The sequence below is a fragment of the Pygocentrus nattereri genome, chromosome 22 (genome assembly GCF_015220715.1).
Source record: "Pygocentrus nattereri isolate fPygNat1 chromosome 22, fPygNat1.pri, whole genome shotgun sequence".
In the NCBI taxonomy this organism is placed as follows: domain Eukaryota; kingdom Metazoa; phylum Chordata; class Actinopteri; order Characiformes; family Serrasalmidae; genus Pygocentrus; species Pygocentrus nattereri.
Genome location: NC_051232.1, coordinates 19,149,307 through 19,163,389, shown reverse-complemented (window position 1 = coordinate 19,163,389; position 14,083 = coordinate 19,149,307). Strand labels below are relative to the sequence as shown.

The following is a 14,083-nucleotide window of genomic DNA, read 5'->3' as shown; positions in this document are numbered from 1 at the left end:
GGAAGAAAAGGATCTTGATCTAGTTTCTTTGAGGCACTTTTCAGGACTAAAACACACATATGTGTGCTTTCTTTTCCTTTAATGTCTTGGATCAATCTAGAAAACTTAGCCTGTTTTCCAGACTCGCGTTTGACCATCTCATTTTTTATTTTGACATTAAAGGCTCCATATGATGGCCAACTGAACTGTCCTTGTTTATTTTAAATAGCAGAATTCGATATATCCATCCATCCATCCATCCATTATCTTCCGCTTCTCCGGGGTTCGGGTCGCGGGGGCAGCATCCTAAGCAATGAAGCCCAGACCTCCCTTTCCCCAGCCACTTCCACAAGCTCTCCAAGGGGGATTCCAAGGCGCTCCCAGGCCAGCTGGGCGATATAGTCGCGCCAGCGTGTCCTGGGTCTTCCCCGGGGTCTCCTCCCGGGTGGACTCGCCTGTGACACCTCCCGAGGGAGGCGTCCAGGAGGCATCCTAACCAGATGCCCGAACCACCTCAGCTGGCTCCTCTCGACGTGAAGAAGCAGCGGCTCTACTCCGAGTCCCTCCCGGATGACTGAACTTCTCACCCTATCTCTCAGGGAGAGTCCAGACACCCTGCGGAGGAAACTCATTTCGGCCGCTTGTATTCGCGATCTTATTCTTTCGGTCATTACCCAAAGCTCATGACCATAGGTGAGGGTGGGAACGTAGATCGACCGGTAAATCGAGAGCCTTGCCTTATGGCTCAGCTCTTTCTTTACCACAACAGACCGGTAAAGAGCCCGCATCACTGCTGACCCAGCACCAATCCGCCTGTCAATCTCCCGCTCCCTTGTACCATCACTCGTGAACAAGACCCCGAGATACTTGAACTCCTCCACTTGAGGCAAGAGCCTATCCCCGACCCAGAGAGGGCTCTCCACCCTTTTCCGCCTGAGAACCATGGTCTCGGATTTAGAGGTACTGATTCTCATCCCAGCCGCTTCACACTCGGCTGCAAACCGATCCAGCGAAAGCTGAAGTTCGCGGCCTGATGTCCCCAATAGGACCACATCATCTGCAAACAGCAGCGATGTGACCCTGAGGTCACCAAACCGGACACCCTCCATCCCTTGACTGCGCCTAGAAATTCTATCCATAAAAATTATGAATAGAATCGGTGACAAAGGGCAGCCCTGACGGAGTCCAACTCTCACTGGGAACGAGTCTGACTTACTGCCGGCCATGCGAACCAAACTCCTGCTTTGTTTGTACAGGGCCTGAATGGCTCGTAGCAAAGAGCCATGTACCCCGTACTCCCGAAGCACCTCCCACAGAATACCCCGGGGAACACAGTCGAATGCCTTCTCCAGATCCACAAAGCACATGTGGACTGGTTGGGCAAACTCCCATGAACCCTCCAGAATCCTGGAGAGGGTGAAGAGTTGGTCCAGTGTTCCACGACCAGGGCGGAACCCGCACTGTTCCTCCTGGATCCGAGGTTCGACTATAAGCCGGACTCTCTTCTCCAGTACCCCTGCATAGACCTTGCCAGGGAGGCTGAGGAGTGTGATTCCCCTGTAGTTGGAACACACCCTCCGGTCCCCTTTTTTAAAAAGAGGCACCACCACCCCAGTCTGCCAATCCAGTGGCACCGCCCCCGATGTCCACGCAATGTTGAAAAGGCGTGTCAGCCAAGACAGCCCCACAACATCCAGAGCCTTGAGGAACTCAGGGCGGATCTCATCCACCCCTGGAGCCTTGCCACCAAGGAGCTTCTTAACTACCTTAGCGACTTCGGCCTCAGTAATGGACAAGCCTATTCCCATGTCCCCAGACTCAGCCTCCTCACTGGAGAACGTGTCGGTGGGATTGAGAAGGTCCTCAAAGTACTCCTTCCACCGCCCAATGACGTCTTCAGTCGAAGTCAGCAGCACACCATCTCCACTATATACAGTGCTAGTGGCACACTGCTTTCCCCTTCTGAGTCGCCTGACGGTTTGCCAGAATCTTTTCGGAGCCGACTTAAAGTCACTTTCCAAGGCCTCACCAAACTCCTCCCATACACGGGTTTTTGCCTTGGCGACAACTGAAGCCGCAGATCGCTTGGCCTGTCGATACCTGCCAGCTGCCTCTGGTGTCCCACAGGCCAACCATGCCCGGTAGGACTCCTTCTTCAGCTTGATGGCATCTCTCACCTGGGGTGTCCACCACCGGGTTCGAGGATTACCGCCCCGACAGGCACCAACTACCTTACGGCCACAGCTACAGTCAGCCGCTTCAGCAATGGAGGAACGGAACATGGCCCATTCTGAGTCAATGTCCCCCACCTCCCCCGATATCTGGTCAAAGTTCTGACGGAGGTGTGAGTTGAAGATCAATCTGACAGGTTCTTCTGCTAGACGTTCCCAGCAAACCCTCACTATACGTTTGGGCTTGCCTGGTCTGACCGGCATCTTCCCCCACCACCTGATCCAACTCACCACCAGGTGGTGATCAGTTGACAGCTCAGCTCCTCTCTTTACCCGAGTGTCCAAAACACATGGCCGCAAGTCCGATGACACGACTACAAAGTCAATCATTGAACTGCGGCCTAGGGTGTCCTGGTGCCATGTGCACTTATGGACATCCTTGTGTTCAAACATGGTGTTCGTGATGGACAAACTGTGGTTTGCGCAGAAGTCCAAAAACTGAACACCACTCGGGTTCAGATCAGAGAGGCCATTCCTCCCAATCACACCCCTCCAGGTCTCACTGTCATTGCCCACGTGAGCATTGAAGTCCCCCAGTAGGACAATAGAGTCTCCAGGAGGAGCACCTTCAAGCACCCTTCCCAAGGACTCTAAGAAGGCTGGGTACTCTGAACTGCTGTTCGGTGCATAAGCACAGACAACAGTCAGGACCCGTTCCCCAACCCGAAGGCGTAGGGAAGCTACCCTCTCGTCCACCGGAGAAAACCCCAACATACAGGCACCGAGTCGAGGGGCTATGAGAAAGCCCACACCTGCCCGCCGCCTCTCACCATGGGCAACTCCAGAAAAGAATAAAGTCCAGCCCCTCTCAAGGAGATTGGACCCAGATCCCAAGCTGTGTGTTGAGGTGAGCCCGACTATATCTAGCCGGTATCTCTCAACCTCGCGCACCAACTCAGGCTCTTTCCCCGCCAGTGAGGTAACGTTCCAAGTTCCAAAAGCCAATTTCAGCAACCGAGGATCAGAACGCCAAGGCCCACGCCTTTGGACACTGCCCGATCCACAACGCACCGAACCCCTACTACTGCCCCTCCCATTGGTGGTGGGTAGATGGGAGGGGGGACTCATGTAACTCCTTCGGGCTGGGCCCGGCCGGGCACCATGAGTAAATGCCCGGCCACCAGACGCTCGCTGGCGAGCCCCTCCCCCAGGCCTGGCTCCAGGGTGGGGCCCCGGTAACCCTGTTCCGGGCAGGGTACACAAGTCCTGCTTTTGTGTCTTCATAGGGGTTATTATGGATCACACTTTGTCTGACCTGTCACCTAGGACCAGTTTGCCATGGGAGACCCTAGCAGGAGCTTTTGCTCCAGACAACATAGCTCCTAAGATCATTCAAGCACGCAAACCCCTCCACCACGATAAGGTGGTGATCCAAGGAGAGGAGAATTCGATATAATATGTAAAAAATGTTAGTTTCAAAATCTTCACTCCCGTGTCTACACTGTCCATGTATAGGAATTAAGTTTGCCTTTGTGATGTCATGAAACCCAGCATATTTACATATATCCTATCCAGCCTACAGCACATTAGCTCCGCTCATTTACTATGAAGTTATAAGAAATGTTTCAGCCTGGACTGTAAAACCAGTAAAAACAGAGATTGCTGTCCAAATAACAAACAAACAAAAAAATGGTCTGCAGAGGAGACAAAGTTTATGCTCTGATCTTTAAAAGACGGCGATGGGACAGGTGTCCAGCTTATGTGTCTCAGAACACGACGTCTTACTCTCTGCCTTCTTTAATAATGACGTGAAGTCCGGAGAGGCCATGAGCTGTGGCTACAATTTTCTGGAGTGTTACCTTGTGATCTCAAGATAACAATCCAGCAAATTCTTACTACTTCATGGCCTTTCCAGACTTCTGTGTTTTCCTGAGATCTTCCATCAGATTGTTGAGTAGAGTGAGCATAACCACATCAGTCACTTTAAAAAATCCAATTTTATCTTTTAAGTCAACTTTCTGCATATATGCTATAGCTATAGCTTTTTAAAAACTTTCACAACTTAGTTCAGTCAAAAGTACAACTAACTGACATTTTTTAGCAGTTCACATAAGTCAACAAAATACAGTTTAAGTTAAACTTTTCTTAAAGTGGTTTTATCCTTATTTGCTGAAATTGCAGTTCCTGACAGCTGCCACACAGATTTTAGTTTTCAATTTATATCCATGCAAAAATGACTTTGGGCAGTTATCATTAGAGTAGTCCTTTATTGAAAAGAAGACAGTTTGTGATATTATTTACTTACATTTCAATATCCCATTTAAATGTCACTAAAAGGCACATTAAATTTGTCACTCGATTGCGTTTACACTTTCCATAAATGAAGTAGTCCACATTAAACCCACCACCGAGAAGTTCATATTTAAAAAACAGACAGCACTCAAAACCAATTCTTTCCTTATTCTTCACGTGGTATGATTTGTCAAGCTATCAGCCAAACAATCATTGGACTTTTTAAAGATCTTCACTAATTACTCATTATTTGCTCCAGCATATCTGCATTATATGACATTGCTGAAACATGAATGTGATTCCTTTGTGCAAATGAGTCTGGAGAAATGGTCCAGAGAAGGTCCATTTTAACTCATGCCTTGTGAAAGAAGTTTACTGCTTAGCTGACTGAACCTTATACAAGTGTCTGGAATTGTACTAAAGGTTTAGAACAAAGGTCTTTAATTAAAGTTCAATAAGGCCCAGTTAAAGAAAATTTCCTCAAGTAAAGGTCCGGAACATCATGTCTAACTTGCTTCATGACTTGCTTTAAAACTTGCTTTATATGTGCCATATACTTTTTTACTGAAGTAGCCCAGTAGGTATATCAACATCTTATACAGTCAACAACTGAAAATCAAATCAAATAAAGTACAATTCAGCAATATTTCAACAATATTTATTGCCAGTTTTTTCATTCTAGAGAACACTAAGTAAGATAATCTGACTCACTTTCTTCTCTGACTGCTGTTTCTCTCCTCGTCCCTCCCCTGTGTGTGTGCCACTCACCGGAGTCTCAGTTCTCATCGTAATGCACAGATCTGATTAGCTGAGTAGTGTCACATGTGATATTTACAATGCATGCAATTGGTCTGTAAGTTCCCCAGGCAGCTAAAGCTACTGTAAAGGCTAGAAAAGTTATAGGAGCACTCAGTCTGCAGGAAAACATTGTACATCTAATAGAGGAACATCTTTATGCAGTCTTTAATCTAATAGAGGAATTACTTTATGCAAGAGGATTATTTTGCATTTCTTCTCTTCACAAATATTTGCTATAAAATGAATAACATGTACTTCCTAGTCATTTGCACTAGGAGTTAATTAAACAAATGATACTCTCTGACTTCTGCACAGTGCTGTACATTTACTGCTCATATCTTATGTTGTAAGCCACAGGTCCCTTGATGTTGAAGCCAAGAAAGAAAGAGACCTGTCCTTGGCGACGGACGCTGGCTGGATGTTGGGGAGAAACCTCAATCTCCTTTAATCCTTTAACATAAAATACCTTGTAACTTTGCACTCGTCCATGCACACGTTGAAGACCAGGGATTCTGGCGCTTTCATCTCCTTTGTGAATGTGATCAATGTCGGTCTTGTCTATCTGTGATGTATGGACAAGTTTCTGAAGGCCCTGCCCTCCTCTGAGGAGAAAGAGCGGTACCAGGAAGCGGGAGCGCAGGTAATTTTGGTACGTCCTCTCGAATGATTCATGCATGTATTTGACACATTCGGATATGTCTGGGGAGTTCTCTTTGACCTGCTCCTCACTGGGCCAAAACAGCAAAAGGACCAAGAGGTAGAACTCTGGGCTTCTTTTGTCTTTCTGCTCTTTCCAGAATCCCTTTAAAAGGTTCTGAAGTTCTCCAAGTGGCCTGAGCACTGGAGATGTGGCATTTCTTTGACTCAGGATGATGTTTGCAAGAATGTACTTTTGGACAGCATCAGCATCACTTGGTGAATGCAAATGTAATTCTCTCAACTGTTCTGTGATCAGTTCTAGATCTAAATCCGGAGCGTTCAGCAGTCCTGCAAACGTGCTGACCTTCTTTTCTTTTAGCATCTGCAGCGCTGTTTTTCTCTGCCCACTTTTGGTTACATATTTGTTGTAGCATTTCTCAATAGTTGGCCAAAAGTAACTTGGCTCATCGTTGTCAATGCTCGGCTTTGAGTAAGTAAGATACTGTTCAAAAAACTCAAATGTCTTCTCAACTTCATCTTTGAGACTAATAAGTAGAGCAGTATACTTTTCACACTTTTCACCCAGACAAGATTTGAAGAAAGTCTGAGGGGTTATTTCCTGTGTAAGAACCTCGGACCATCCCATGTTCTTTTTTGTAAGATGGTAGAAAATTATGTCTGCAGCCTCCATGAAGCCGTACAAACCCCTGTTGTTAAAGGAGTTAGATATATTTGTCATACCATGATCTTTCATCTCGGGTGCCTGCTCTTTCACAGCAGCTTCAGCCTCATCTTCAAAAGATTCAGTCGCTTTCTTTCCAGTGTGCAAGATTTGTCTGGATGAGCATTCTGCATTCAAGACAAGGTTCTTGAGGTGGTTTTTATGCACTTGTCCGAGCGTGTCTCTAATAAAAGAGTTCTTTTCATCCCTCTCAATTGCAGTTTTAGCCCAATTTTCACCTCTTTTATAATCATTCTCCTCAATGTAATAGAATCGGGCCAGAGCTTGTGGAAGAAAAGGATCTTGATCTAATTTCTTTGAGGCACTTTTCAGGACTAAAACACACATATGTGTGCTTTCTTTTGCTTTAATGTCTTGGATCAATCTAGAAAACTTGTCTTTGTCCTGTATTGTTTCCCGCTTTGTGAGCATTTTTTTGATGGTTTTCACCAAATACAGTGGCACTGGGTTTTTGCAGAGATCTGTCAGGAGATTCCTTGTGATGACACTTCTGGTTAAAGCAGCTGAAGTCAGTAATTGTAGACATTCATCAGCAATCATGGGGTGTGCCATGCGTACGTGATCCTCACTTCTGTTCTCTCTCGTCTGGGTGGAGAATATGACCAGAATGTCGGTGAAGGGTTGCATTTGTACCTCCAGAGAGAACTCGTCCAAAGTATTACTGTTGTTTTCAAGAAACTGCTGGCATAGATCACGGGAAAGAGAAGAACCAGGGACGTATGAATTAATCAGTGCTAAATATGCTAAAAGTTGTGCTTTACGAGGCCTCTTTTTCTTCTTAATAGGATGGAGAATTTTACAGATCTCTGTAACAACAGATGGGCTGTAATTGCTCAGCATAATGTTAAAAGCATGGAACTTAGTATGTCTGTCTCCATGTCTTTGAATGATTTCAGCTTGATTTTCCTTCAGTTTGTTTTTCTCCTCTTCTGAAAGACTTCTGCACAGCGTTGTACTCTTTGTCGCTGTCAGCTGGCGGACACAGTTTAATATGATGACCACAGGGACAGTGGCAGGGAAATTTCTTGCCTTTATCTCATCAACGAGATTGTCTTCAAGGTTTTTTTGAAATGAAGGATCATCACTTGTATCGTCCAGAAGAAGCAGTACAGTGTTCTGGTTTTCAGGACCACCTGCATTAAATAACTGCACCACTTGATATGCAGCAGCCTTCGTGTCTGTTGTAGATGTGACTATTTTGGCACACCTGAGCTTTTTTCTCAGGTCCCATAGTATCTGCATGGCTAGGGTGGACCCTCCACTCCCAGGTTGGTGGAATAAGTTGACATGAGTGATGCTTCTGCTCGTCTGTTTGTTTATGTCAATCTTCTTCCATATTACTTCATACAAATCCCGTTTAACAATGGGCGACCCCTCCTTTTCAGCCCAATAGAAGTTCAGCCACTGTGGTGGAGCACCTCTGTAAAATTCTGCTTCTTTCTCTTTGGCATTTTCTGGACTGATGTTTTCACCCTCAAACTTATTTGCCCACACAACATCAAGGGTTGACAGATGATCTCTAATGATGGTCTTTAGTGATATTTCATTGCCACGTTGTGAAGGGACAGTGTAATCTTCCATCAGGTCTGAGTTCTGAGGTAAACCCTTGACTGGTTTAAATTTATGTTGACCCAGGCTGATTTTCCAAATTCATTAAATGGAGAAAAAAATGAAGAGATATTAGTTGAAAATGTGAAACCAATGTTTCTTTATTCCAACATCCTTAAAATGGTTTAACATGTCAGATAACTACCTCTCTTTGCATGTACTGTATTGTATGTGTTACTGATTCAAATCTTTCCACCAAATCGCACAATTCAGTGTTGAAGGTTTTTCCTTCTCATGACTCGTCTTTGAGACAAGATTGTACCAAGTTCATGAAAAAACAAAATATGTACATTGCAGTGTAGACTACTATTAGGATTTTTGTGCAGTAAGTTTTAGTCAATGTGAAATGACTAGATTCTGACTGGACACTTGAAAAAACTTATACATGACAATGATTGAAAAAGGCTCATATTCTCATGTGATTATTTGTAACTGTGTGATTCATTAGCACCCACACTGTCTGTTGCACAGGGATTTATCCTTAATATATTTAATAACAGAAGTGCTCAACCAAAGAGATCCAAATTAGAAGTGGTTCATCTTGTTTGGGAACATTACAGGTATGTAATATCTGTAATGTATCATTATATCATTATTACTGGGTGCTATAACATGTAAAACACTTTTTTTCTAACTACTCAATCTGTCACTGAGGCACTACACACAATTTAACAATTAAAGTCAGGTTTATCTTTTTGCTGCCAGGCTGACCATAGATACATCCATATTTGCTGTTCGCAATCAGCACATTCTACAAATAGTTTGTAGCAAAATAATGGTCCAAAAAATGCTGAATTTCTAAGGAAACATTAGAACACATTAATTAAAGCAGCACAGCTGTTTTTTTTCTCAAAGTCACCTGGCTAAAACTCGTTGATACATTGTGACCAGACTTGAAACATGAATAGATTCCTTTCTTAGGGGGCAGATGTATACAAAGTCATAGAGGCATACCAAAGGGGCATACCAATCTTTAATATATGCAAGCCATTTAAGGTGTGTAAGTCACAATATCTCTTGCTGTGTTTGAAATAGAGGAAGCATTTCAAATTACAGCACTCCAGAGGAGTTTCAAATGAAAGAAATCCTTATTTTTAAAAACTCTGCTACAATGTACATGAGAAGTTACACAAACTATTGTATATTTTGATTTAAAGCTATTTTCACTTTAGCTGTAAACTATAGGGACTGTTTTGTCCTATTCTAAAGTACTTGTCACCCTGCATCATGTTGAGAAAACCTGCAAAGATGATTTACATACAAATAAAACTTTACAACAGTAATTGTTAAACCGGAGAATTGCAAAACAATGCTTGGACCCCATGGATTGCTCTTTCTGCTATATTAAGTTTATTTTTTCCTGGCCTGTCCAAGAAGTGGGTGCAAATGAGAAAAAGGTGTTCTGTCATTTGAAATACTTTCTCTGTGGTAAACAGAGCAAGACAGATTGTCATATACAGTAATAAATTAGCTTGCATATAAAGATTGTTACACCCCTAAGCAGCCCAAATGTTGCATGCATGATCATTGCTCCTGTATATTGCATTGAAATAACTGCATTGTTTGTATTATATTCTCCTATATTAGATAAGTCTAATAGGATAAATTAAAGTATATTTAATAAGTATATTTAAGTATAAATTAAAGTATATTTAGATAATCTACAAAGTACAGTGTGTCTCAAAAGTAAGGAAACACCCACAGAAAATAAAAACTGTTGGCACAAGGTGGTCCAATTTTACAATTCTGGGGAAAGGGGGTTTCTTATTTCTTTATTTTAAGTCAGATTTTTAAAACTGGACCACTGTCTGATAAACTGTTTTCATCGAATATTTTCTTATTTTTAAGACTCCCTGTATATCTAGTATATCTCCAAGAAAACATTTAACTATATTTCAATATTGACACATATAAAAACTGAAAAAGACTGCTATAAACATTTAGTGTAACATCTAAAAAGAAAATGTGCAGTAACTCAACGCAAGACACAAGACCTTATATGAACCTTTTTAATCACTTTGAAGTCATTCTGTTCTACATCTCATCTATAAATGATGGGCTAAGCACACAGTGTCAATTTCATAAACTCACTGAACAGTAATTCTGTAGTAGTATTACAAACTGTATTACCGTGTGGTTCCTTGGAGACCAGTCTGTTATATCTGCATAGAAGAAGAGAAACTGGAATGCCTGTAATTGCCTAGGAAACAAAATGATGAATTTCCTCACTAGCAGAACCATTGGAATGCTAAACAGTTATAAAAACACTCGATGCATTTTGTACATCAAAAGATTTTCCTGAGATGAAAAATCTTACAGTATATAATCTCAGCACTGCACTAATTGATTCTTATTGACTCACCTGTCTGAGTTCCTTCTGAGTGTGATGTGAATGTAGCCTTTATGACAGGGAAGTCTATTGTCTCTACTTTAAACTGATGACACATGATCATGCTCCACCCAGTTATAGATGCTATTGCTTTCATTTTCAGTGAAATGAAAGTGAAGATTATCTTTAATGAGCTTGTAAAGATGTGTAATGTCTAGATATGAATACAGACCATTCACGCTAAACCTTATTAATCTCCAAAATAATCCCATAGTTGTCTGACACCAAACATAAGGGCCACTTTATTAATCTCCAAGATAAACCCATAGTTCTATTTCAACTAGAAATAGTTCTATTTCAGTTTCCAAAACAATCTCATAGGTCTATAGCAACCAGATCCAAACACACGCTTACTGGTCTTCAATAAAATCCCATAGCAACCAGGCTTAAACACAACTGTATTATCAGCAAAACAATCCCATAGTTCTGTTAGGGATTGATGGGAATCTTTAAGTATCCACATAGTGATGATACTGAAAAACAACTGAATAGTAAAATTAATTAATATATTTTTGATATTCACATTAGTTTCTCTCTGATGTTATACAATCACATATGAAAGAACCATGAATTCAGTTTAGTCCAAAGAGGGAAACATAGACAGACTTCTATGGTTGACTAAAGGCTACCACATGCTGAAGAAGCTCTGTGCCACACCACTGGGTAACAGACAGTACAAAGCACAGCTATAGCACATAAGAAGCAGTGCAGAAAAGCACAGATAAACAAGGTGGTCATGGTTATTTTACACTCTTACAGATTTGATGCAATGAAACATTGGTGACTGTTTTAAGTTTTGCATTGCTAACTAAGCCTTAGAAACTCGCTGTTCTAAACTAAAAGTTATATTTTGGATTAAATTAGCAGTAGGCTAGCAATGTTAGCTGAAGTGAAAACAGATGCTTACCATTTGTCTGTTATGTTGAAGCCTTTAGACTGACACCTTTCAAGCCACATGTCACTTACCCTTACTATGACTTTGTGGACTGAGTCTGCATTTAATATAGTTACCCTAATGGTAATATGCTGAGTGGCATCACTCTTTGCCCTAATTTCATGTATAGTTAAGAAAGTTTTTTTTTCATTCTCCTGTAAAACTGACATTCCTGAGATACAACGGTTTGTTGGGGTGATTTCAGCATGCAAGCTGGTTTATTTTACAGTCTCTTAAGTTCTGTTTCAACTAGCTAAGTGTGAGGTGTAAACTCCAAAGTACTAGGTCACTGTCTTGGATAACGGGATAGTTGCAATGAAATTCCCAAAAAGTTCAGTATGTGGTAAAAAAAAAAAAATCCACAGTACTGTACAGTACTTTGGGTAAAACATACTCGGTATGTAGACAAGGTCTGTCTGTTACCTAGAAATGAATCTGTGTTGTAAAAAAAGGGATTTGTACTATGATTTCACTTTGTGAGGTTTATTTGTATTATGTGCTGTCATTTTCACCATATAATATGAACAGCATGATCAAACAACAGCAAACACCAACACAGCATACAAAGACTAGTACAAAGACCAGCGAAAACAAAGGGCAAACACAGGGCTTAAATACACAGGGAAAACGAGGGACAGGTGGAAAACAGGTGGAGACAATCGGGGCGGAGTCATGAAACGAGGGGGCTAAACCAAAACAAAACACACATGGGCTGGACTGGGAGGGGCCAATCGTTACACCGTGTTACCCATAATAACTGTCTAGTACTTTAGAAATTGTACCCTATTCTTACTGAACATCTGGAACATGTTTGGCATTTCAGTGTAATTTAGTTAAGCTGTCTTGGAATTTACCATAATGTAACCCCAAGTAATTATCTAGTACTTTGAATTTTGGACCTCACACTTACCTGGTTACCTGGTTGGTGCAGTGTAGCAGGTAACACCTCTGTCTTTTACGCTGTAGACTGGGGTTCAATCCACGTCTGGGTGAGCATCCTACACTATACCAATAGGAGTCCTTGGGCAAGACTCCTAACACTACTTTCACCTACCTGCGTAAAATGATCATATTGTAAGTCACTCTAGATAAGAGTGTCTGCCAAATGCTGTAAATGTAAAAGTAATGCCCAGAGTGTGTGGGACTATAAAATAAAGGCCCAATCCCATTTCTTCTTTTTACTTCTACCCATTATTAAGTGTCACACTAATCCCTTGGAACAGAGTTACACGGCGCAGTGTTTGAGATCTTGCCCTAAGAAATGGGGCAATCCTCAAATTAAAAAACAAACAAATAAAAAAAACATTGCTTTATTAACAGGCTACCAGAGGTGCTCTGCAGTGATAGCAGAGAAAGGAAAAGTTCAGCAACCTTGCTGCTTGGCTTTAGTTACAGTTACATCATATGCTTTCAAAAAGGGAGTATAAGACAATTATTTATTATCGCCCACTGGTAGTTCTTTGGTGATAAGCTGAAGTCAGATATTCGCCAGCTTCTTGTTAGAATTTTCCCGTTTCAGCCATAAATGGTGCAGCAGTTACATTCTGACACTTCAGGCTTCAGAACTGGTGGGCTATTTAAGGTGGAACTGGAAAGTTAGAAAGAGCAGGAAAGAGACATTAGCATTCTATTAGCAATTTTTTATGCTTGTTATGAAGAAAACGACTATAATGCATCCAAACATCATTAAAAAAAAGTTAATACAATGGTCATCATAATTTTTTAACAGAGAAAATCTTCACATTTGTGGGTTTCTTTGGTCACTCGCTCAGCCATCTTGAACCCTAACCCTAGATGTGAATGCACAAAACAGAGGGCTACCTGCAGGGATACCTGAAGTAAACAGAAACATAGTGAGGTCATTCTTCGCTTACGTTAAAAGCTTTTTGGAAAAGATTCCAACAGAGAATTTTTATGTTTGCTTAGAGCCATACATCTATACAATGGTGTGTGTACAGAGGGCAGGGGCTGATGCATTTCAAAAACACATTTTGTGGGGGCACTTCAGTGTCACTGCTGGACTGAGAATAATCCCCCAACCAAAAATATCCAAATATCCAGCCAACAGCTTCCTGTGAACAGCGTCCTGTGACCACTGATGAGCACTGGAGGATGACCAACACAAACTGGGCTAGCAAAGTATGCAGAGAAACAGATGAACTACAGTCTGTAGTTGTAGAACTACAAAGTGCACCTATATATATATATATATATATATATATATATATATATATACACACACACACACACACACACACACACACACACACACACTCATATATTGGTATCCTTTTTTTCTCATATACATATATGCTAACAAATTCCCCAGTTGTAAGATTTTGTTTTATATTTTTATGTCTTGATAAAGTATTTCATCAATATGCTCAAGTAATCAATATGATGTGGCTCATGAAACCTGTACAAATATCTGAAAGTAAAATCATTGTAAAGCTATGTGTATTACAGTGAAACAGCTGCCATTGTATTCGCCTATATTTGCCGTATTGTAACTATTTGTGATAGTTTGTGAT

At 41.8% G+C, this 14,083-nt stretch overlaps 1 protein-coding gene across 1 annotated transcript; it reads right to left on the bottom strand.

The window, feature by feature from the left end:
• Positions 1 to 5,565: 5,565 nt before the first annotated feature.
• LOC119262020 (sterile alpha motif domain-containing protein 9-like) lies at positions 5,566 to 10,413 on the bottom strand. The gene is made up of 2 exons (XM_037532798.1): positions 10,360 to 10,413; positions 5,566 to 8,257 (listed from the first exon to the last, which is right to left on the bottom strand). The coding sequence occupies exon 2, from the start codon at positions 8,200 to 8,202 to the stop codon at positions 5,566 to 5,568; it is 2,637 nt and encodes an 878-aa protein (XP_037388695.1). The 5' UTR covers positions 8,203 to 8,257; positions 10,360 to 10,413.
• Between the last annotated feature and the right edge of the window lie 3,670 nt (positions 10,414 to 14,083).

Excerpts from the sequence above, each read along its gene's own strand:
- LOC119262020 (XM_037532798.1), bottom strand. The coding sequence starts at position 8,202 with ATGGAAGATTACACTGTCCCTTCACAACGTGGCAATGAAATATCACTA.